General features: G+C 38.0%; 1 protein-coding gene across 2 annotated transcripts; it reads left to right on the forward strand.

The window, feature by feature from the left end:
* The first annotated feature begins 3,725 nt into the window (after window positions 1–3,725).
* On the forward strand, window positions 3,726–7,904 carry LOC129722087 (plasma membrane ascorbate-dependent reductase CYBRD1). 2 transcript variants are annotated; one of them, XM_055675318.1, is made up of 5 exons: window positions 3,726–4,023; window positions 6,725–6,952; window positions 7,032–7,240; window positions 7,300–7,454; window positions 7,516–7,904. In XM_055675318.1, exons 2-5 carry the CDS (start codon window positions 6,742–6,744, stop codon window positions 7,682–7,684), a joined length of 744 nt encoding a protein of 247 aa, XP_055531293.1. In that variant the 5' UTR covers window positions 3,726–4,023; window positions 6,725–6,741; the 3' UTR covers window positions 7,685–7,904. The 2 variants fall into 2 exon arrangements, with proteins under 2 accessions (XP_055531293.1, XP_055531294.1); XM_055675319.1 differs by having other exon boundaries at window positions 3,794–4,010.
* The last annotated feature ends 981 nt before the right edge of the window (window positions 7,905–8,885 follow it).

Here is an 8,885-nt window from a genome sequence, read left to right on the forward strand (position 1 = left end):
TCTGGGCCAATAAACTGTGAGTTAGATCCTTGTTTTGCAAGTTCGTCTGCTTTTTCATTCCCACCAATGCCACAATGTCCTGGAACCCAATACAAATTTACTGAGTTTGTTTGACATAGCTGTCGCAATGTGAGAATACATCCCCAGACAATCTTGGATGTACATTTATAAGCATCAAGTGCTTTCAGTGCTGCTTGACTGTCAGAGAAAATACAAATATTTGCATGTATGTATTTCCTAGTCAGACATACATTCGCACATTCAAGGATTGCAAAAATCTCTGCTTGAAACACTGTTGGCCAGTGTCCCATTGCCACTGAAATATTAATTCCAGGGCCGAAGATTCCTGCACCAGTTTTGGTACCTATTTTTGAGCCACCTGTGAAAAATATCGTTGAACCGGGACGGACATCAGGAACTCCGACTTCCCAGTCTGCACGCGACGTTTCGCATACCTTGTAGGGAATATCATGGTTATCCTGAGGTGCCATCCAGTCTCCATTCATACTCATCACTGGCCCTCTTTTGAAAAAGTCCAGTATTGTCAGGTGACCCACAAGATCACCTGACAATATAGTTTTTGTTCTTTTTAGCTTCAAGGCACTCTTTTCTGCTTCTAGTTGCACGTATTCGTACAACGGCAGCAGATGAAGAATTGCATCAAGAGCTTTAGACGGGGTGCTTTTCATTGCTCCTGTTATAGCAATGCACGCAAGTCGTTGAACTTTATCTAGCTTTGTTCTAGCGGTGGACTCTTTGGTTTTTGGCCACCACACTAACGCAGCGTAGGTCAGTTTTGGACGTATAATAGATGTGAATATCCACATCACCATTTTCGGTCTCAAGCCCCACTTTCTCCCAACGGTTTTGGAGCACAACCATAATGCACTGACCGCCCTGTTGATTGCATAGTCAAGATGTGCATTCCAGTTTAGCTTGGCATCAAGGATAACTCCTAAGTATTTAACCTGTTCACTGAATGAAATTTCTACTCCTCCAAGTTTGAGAGTTTTTAGATTGAATTTCCTCTTTCTAGTGAAAGGTACGATTACAGCTTTTGTCGGATTAATGCTGAGACCCTCCTTTATACACCAAGACTGGGTATACTCCAGAGCCTCCTGCATTCTTTCCGAAACTATGTTGTCGAACTTTCCTCTTACCAAGATGACTATGTCATCTGCAAAGCCCACAACTTCGAAATCTTTTGCTTCTAAGCTTTTGAGAAGATCGTCCACCACCACCCGGGGGGGGGGGGGGGGTATGTCAGGGGGGCACACATTGGGGGCCCCACAAAAGTACACTTCTCATGACTCATGACTTATCTCGTATTTCGACATCAGCGCTAGCGTACGTGCATGAGTCAAATTGGGAACTACAAAATATGTATGAGATTGCATGGCAGCGCCCCAGACGGCGCTATAGCGCGATGACTGTTATTCGATTGTAAATTCTGAAATGAGTGTTAGTTTGGTGTTAGTCTGTGCTAACACCATCCTTTTATAACCCTTCTTCAACTTATGTATTTATAACAGAGAGAATAGACTAACAATCAAACGATAAAAACTGTGTAAAACAGTTTGTGTGCGCAAAAATAAACCCTCCGGATTACACCCCTCGTCATGCTGAATGGTAAAGTAAAGTGTGATGTCGCCACCGTCGCCATGGAGAGAACGGCAAAGCAAATATATTTCAACGTCAGTACCAAAGGGAGTGAAAAGTACATACACTGATGAACATGCAAGTTGTTTAGCGATGGTAGCGACATCACACTCTACTTTACCATTTTCCGTGTTTATATGATATATTCCTTTATAGATCATTGCACACGAAAAATAACCTCACTTTTTTGACACTTCCCACGGGTTTGTTTACAAGGGGTTCCATTCACTTTTTATGTGATAGGAGTGAAAATGAATGATACGAGTACGAAAAAGATGGGAAAACTCTTCGCCTATGTGAATTCGTTACTGTGATCTTTTGGTTTATTCTTGGGAACGCAACTTTTAACAATACACTTCCGCATTCTTATTCGAGCCGAAAATTTTACTATGTAAACAAACCCGCGAAACTGTCAAATCCCTTTCTTCTTCTTGTTTTGTGACGTCATCGTGCAATAATCTATCGAAATGTTGACAACTGATAAGGTTGAACCCCCACAACTCTTAAACCGGCCCTGTTAGTAAGTTTTCAACAATGATAGTTCAGCAAACCACTTGAGCCAAGGGCATCTGCCGGTCGGCACAGCCCCTTTATTTATAGTGCTTGGAATATGTCTGGAATGGGCTGCAGATTACTGGTCACGCCAGCCACCACTTTCCAATGGTGCGATCCAGCTCGGATTGTATGTCAACAAACGAGAACAGTAACAATACAAACATCAATTTTTAACGGAGCAACATCTATATTCAAATTCGAACTTACTCCAGTCCGCGCTGAGTAAAGTCTTAATCATACGAATTTGAGTAAATGCTCTGAGACTTTACTTACTTTATTGGCCATTACCGGTCTAGGGCCGAACGAATTAGAGATGTCCAGCTTCTTCTATCTTGGGTAACCGTTCTTCAAACACTTCATACACCAGCAGATCCGAGCAGATCAAATCCGAGGAGGACATAAAGAAAAACACCCTGAGGATGACCAAGTATAATCTGACAATTCTTGGAAAAATATCTGAACATCACTAACACTTTCAAAGAGCCATACTAAAAACTGGCAGCGAAGAAAGGCGAATAAGTTATAACTCAGCGAAAGTTCATCCCCAATTTTTAACTTTATTTGAAAAGAAATTTTCCATTATTCCTTCACTTAAACTCGGAATGGTAAGATCATCACTGAGAAAAAAATTTTTTTTGGTGAACATAGAGTATTTTATGAACATAGAGCTCTAGTATCGTCAGGTTTTACCTATTATCGTCAGGGGGGTAATTGATGTCCAAGATCGTTAAGTAGCTCTCTGCAAAATATAAGTTCTCTATGACTTCATTACCCCCCAGACGATAAAAGAGCCGATACCCTACTTCGAAATCCCGTTTCTTTAAATTTCTGTCTCGTTGAAATAGTAATTTCACAGTAGTGCTGTATTTCAGTATAGAGGGTTTGATGAAATTTCATTATTTTTCAAATTATAAATTATAATAGCTTAACAATTCAATCTAATCAATAATGTCCTAGTTTAAGCTACATTTGTGAATTTTATACCTTTCAAATCTTCAAATATTCAGTTATTTACCCTATGTTGAATAAAGACATGATTACTCACTCCAGTAATGATAAGACTTCAAACGAGCAAGAGTAATGAGAAAGTTCTGTTTCTGAGAGAACAGACGATTTACATTCATGATGATTTATGGCTCATAGATAAAGCTGACGTTATCAGTCAGTGTCAAGTTAGTATACTTAGGATTGAACTCGCATATCTGTTTTATTACGGAACTATTCAATACTTAATAATTAATAAACTATTGTTCAATAATTCACTTTACTTGTATTCTGTATTCTACTATATATTTATTCTATAAATATATTTATTTCTCTCGCCATCGCTTCGAAGAGGGAAATAAATTTACTCCCAGCACAGTCAGCTGGTGTAAAATGTGCTCCTTTCTATCATGATCAAAAATTTGCCATGGAAGAAATCGAAACTACGGCTCGTTTTGTTGAACTTATTCAGTTTAGTTGAGACTTACGCCGATACATTTTACACTAATCTACCCAACAAAACTGCTTGTACAGCTATTGCACTCTCTGGCATTTCACGCTCACGCGCCGTTTATCCGCGAACATAGACACAATGTGTTGCTATCGTCAACATCATCACTTCGCAGTGCTTTCCGAAATCCGCAACTCAGTTTAGCGGTATTCGCGATCGTGGCAACAAGAGCCAATTTCATTTTCTCCATAGTGGCAATTTTCTTTGGGTAACGCGGAACTCGACGCACACTTTTGACCCTAAAATCTACAGCAGCCATTTTCGTTTCTGGCCGAATTGTGGTCACCAGTGTTTCTAAAAGGTTAATAATTTTGGTAAGATACTAGAAACTTCAGTTAAACTTAAGATTGAGAACAAAATAGTGACGAATTCGAAAACAACCAGCTGTTTACAAATTGTGTAAACAATATCAAGGAAGTAGAGAAATAAAACAAAAGTTTCATATAACCGAAAATTAGGAGAAATCGGTGCCGTTCGTTGATTTTGTTGGCTTTTGCTTAATGGTTGACTAATTTCCGAACCGTAATGACATTGAAATGAGCGATTTTCCGTATAACAATTGCAGTGTGGTTCCAATTCCACAAGTAGGCAACAAGTTGTTGCGCTCCGGCAGACCTTACTAAAAGTTCTTATCATTCGCTACTCTTTGCCGTGCTCTTAGCATAATTCTGCACTGTCACCACCAGTGTGGAGGCGTGTAATATTGTTCGACCTTAGCGAACAATAGCTGCCATATGGTAGCTGTTTTCCACTGAAGCATTTTCCAGAAGGGGTGACTGGGTAGAAAAATGTTTTCTGCTGGGATGGGTGGTAGAGGCGCCCTCCTGTTGCTTCGTTCGTTCGCTGCGTACCAGTGCAATGGCATTTTAATGTACCACACTGGATATGAAAGCGGCACTGATAGTCAGGCATTTACAGGCTTTTGCATTCCAAAGTGTACGGTGCATTACAATTGGATATGCAAGTGCGTAGTAAAAATTAGTGAGAAATTGAGATATATACCAGTATAAGTGAAAATGATTATCTCACTTTTTTCGTGCTCAATTTATAATGGTTTCAGCTGATTCCATATATTATTTATCACTATGCCTACTTTCAGCTGGGAAATAGGAGTTGAAGGTTATTTATTCAGAAATTGTTGTATATTTCAAAGATCTTTAATTTTATGTTGTAAAAATATGCACTTCTCGTAATGATGTGTACAATTTCAAACATTCTATCAAACACTTGTTTCTAGGTTTCTTTTTCGAGAAAAATCGCACTAGAAAGATCTCTAAAAACTGTTTATTTCAAATTCGAAATTATCGAATTATGCAAATTACAATAAAAAAGAGATAATAATCAACCACTACAAAACAAATTGTTTAATCCTGGGTTCAACAATGCTCACGTACTACAACCTTTTGCACTTCTATAGTAGTTTTTTACACAAGGTCTTCATCTTCATGGTTGATGTAACAATTTTTTTAGAAAAGTAGGCGCGAGTAAGACAAGTTTCTATGGCTGTGGAGGGATGGAGACGAATCATCACTTAACAACAGCTAGAAACTTTTCCTTACTTGCTTACGTATCCTTTTTCATCGGAAAAATAAATATCTCAATGCTAGAGGCTGTAGTACACTTTTGTCACTTTTTGACAGATAAAATTTTACCAAAATTTCGTTCGAACTTATTTGACAAACTTATTACACTTAGAAAATATTTGACAGAAAATTATTTGGTCAAATATGAAAATTTTAAGCCTGTCAAACTGTTTTTGATCAGTACGCTATTTGACGGTTCATGCTAAACTTTTTCAGTCGCTGCCCAGATGAGTCGAAATGTAAATATTAAATCTGCCAGAATGATGATCAACAATTCATATGAAGGGGCAGGTAAAACTTACCAATGCAATGTAAAATGATTTTGTTGTACAATAACGTTTCATAAAATTTAGCATATATTAAATTTGACATATTTCGAAGCATTGATCAAATGCAATCATAAGCATTGATGGTGATTCATTCTGGAAAAAATGTGTTTGTTCATTGAATCTCAATAATATAACAAATTTTGGACATGCCTTGTCACAAGCTCTTGAATAAACAATATTTAAATCGAGGATCATCTACCCAATAGAACGTTTCAAAAGGAACTAAGAAATAAGTATTCAAAAAATATTTATTTTAAAATTCTCACCTTGCAGAATTTCACAATTTTTGTGAGTTATTTTCAATGATATTCTTTAGGAAATGCCAAAAAACTTTCTTTTTTTACGATTCTGAGAGGTAGCGTCTGCGTCAAAACCGCATTTTTAGCAAAATTTCTAATTGCACTTTTCAAAGTTTTATTCTGATAAAGAAGAGGTTTTTGCGACCTGGCTAAATTGTGACTTATTAACCGTCAAGATCGAATACTGGTAAGAAAGAAAACTACAACAATTCAATATTTGACGGTTCGGTTTGAGTGTTTTGAAAACATGGTTTTTATTGAGTGAACAAAATATTAATCGACATTGAGCGGTTATTTACGTTCAAACAGAACAAACACAAATAACAAAATCGCTTATCCAAGTTTATGTGGAGCGATTTCCTGTATATAAAAACAGAAAAATTCTAATCAGCTGTTTGCTAACCATATTTGAAAACTCGGTGCCCTCTCCCAACCCACGGGCAGCAAATATGAGATTTGTCTTTCAATCCTGTTTATTTTATGATTGATTAAGTGGATGGCTAGACATTCAAAAAAATCTTTTTTTTTTCACTTTTTGCTTAGATAACAACAATAGCCTTTCTTGGCAGACACGCAGTCAGGAATTTCCCTGACGTAAACTTCGGTTAGTAAGCGCGTCCAATCCAGATTTGTCTGGTGGGTGCGTTCCCATTTATCAAAATTATCGCCCGATTGTTCCAATTACTTAGCCACATGCTTTCCACACAATTCATCGTTATCATTGTATCAATAAAGTGCTAATCACGTTTTCCGGTGATTAGAAGAATAGAGATTATTAAAAAAAAGTTGCTGTTTCGATTTCAGAATTATAATCAGCCGCAATGGAGAACAATGGACCATCAGCTGGTTCGTACAACAACTTCCGTGTCCTATATTTGATCACGCAAATGGTCGGAGCAGCTATAGTGATTATGGTAGGATCTTGGATTGGCGCTCATCTTGGTGGTCTCGCGTGGACCTCGCGGCCATCGGTGCAATTCAATTGGCATCCACTGCTGATGACCATGGGCATGATCTTTCTGTACGGAAACTGTAAGTATGCAGCGTTTACCCGTGTATGAGGATTTAACATTGACACAATTCTATGCATATTGTGCATTCTTTTACACAGCAATTCTTATCTATCGAGGATTTCGCTATGCACGCAAAAAGCCCTTGAAAATCACTCATGCCGTCATTCATGGATTGGCGTTTATTTTTACCGTTATCGCATTGGTGGCTGCCTTCGATTCACACAACTTGGCCAGTCCCCCACGACCGAATATGTACACGCTACACTCGTGGGTTGGAATGGCAGCTGTGGTTATCTTTAGTCTTCAGGTAGGTATCAGAGGCATCCACAGGATGAAGACATTCATAATTATGTTTCCTGTTCCCAGTACGTTTTTGGATTTGTATCCTACCTATTCCCTGGAGTTCGAGACACCCTACGAGCTGCCTACATGCCTATACACGTGTTCTTCGGAGTGCTGGGCTTCATACTAGCCATCGCAGCTTCTCTTCTTGGACTGCTGGAAAAAGCAATTTTCTCGATGTAATATTTGTTCTCCCAAACATTTTTGTCAAACCTCCTAACACTGCCCTAAATTTTTCAGGCCCAATTATGCGCAGCTGCCAGCCCAAGCCGTTTTAATGAATACTATTGGTCTACTTATGGTCGTTTATGGTAGCCTCGTAGTGTTCCTGGTTACCGAACCAATGTACAAACGTAAACCATTGCCAGAGGACGTGATGTTATTGACGCACAGTGCATCTTCTCAATAGAAGATAGAAGAGAAGAAGAAGAAAACAACTCCCGAATAAGCTACAGTTATCTGAACAGTGGTGTCTATATTATCTACAACACGAGGGTACTTATGAGTGCTAAAGTATTTTTCATTGTTACCAGTCATCCCATAAAAACTATGAATAGCTCAAAATATTACTTATAGTAAATATGTTTTTATGATCCTCATTGTAAATTATACTCTTATACGCCTACAAATGAGGAATGTGATGCGTTATTGTACCAAAAAATAACCCAAAACCCAAAAACGATGCTATGTATTCTACATCATAGAACAGTGTAAATATCGAGCCAATATTTAATATATAACATAAGCATTTCCGAGCATTTTCGGGTAAGACGACAATAGCAAAATAGTTTTATTGACATTGCCACTTATGTCTGCCCAGAAACAACTTCCCCGGTACTAATTTTGAAGACTTCGATGTGGTTGGTTCGACGTGGAGTGTCAACAATCGAGGTGAGAATGACGGAAACGATCTGATCACAAACAAGCTTGAAGTGGTCGATAAGTAGTAGTAATTCATTGTTGAGCACCTTAATGGTATATGAATGCCCCGCATTAGATTACAGGATATTTTCTAATCCAAAATACAAATTTCAAGCTTTTTCCTACTAGTGCATACTTTATTTCTGACGTTTTTGACATTCTAAAAAGCCCAATGCAAAATATTTGTGGATGGTTGACTTTGAAACTTCACCGTTATTTTCACCACGTACTAAGAAAATGACGGGGATGATTATCATAGAATAAATATGTTATTTATTTTAGCCATCCAACGGCATATTAACTATTGAAATTTGGTACAGTTCTTGAAGGGCTATTAGCATTTGATCACATCCATTCCACCAACCAAAAACGCTACGGGTTCATTTTAGTTTTCACAGTATGTATCCCTATGTAAAGAAAAGAAAGTCGTAGTCCTACGTCAAAATCTTCCGGCGGACGCTGTAACTCAAATTTAGTAAGAAATTATTGACAACTGTACGTACGTCAGTTCAAAGTCTTCTAGTATTTCAGATATTTTATCAAAAAAAAAAAATATCTGACAACATTTGTGTTGCCAATGCTTCAAAATCCTGAAACTAATAGCGAATTTCTTTATTCCACCAGCTCACCTCGTTTTGACCTGGAAGCAACCTAACTGCTGCCAAAACCCTTCTTCATTCGCTCGATTT

This window comes from Wyeomyia smithii, chromosome 2 (genome assembly GCF_029784165.1).
Source record: "Wyeomyia smithii strain HCP4-BCI-WySm-NY-G18 chromosome 2, ASM2978416v1, whole genome shotgun sequence".
NCBI lineage: Eukaryota > Metazoa > Arthropoda > Insecta > Diptera > Culicidae > Wyeomyia > Wyeomyia smithii.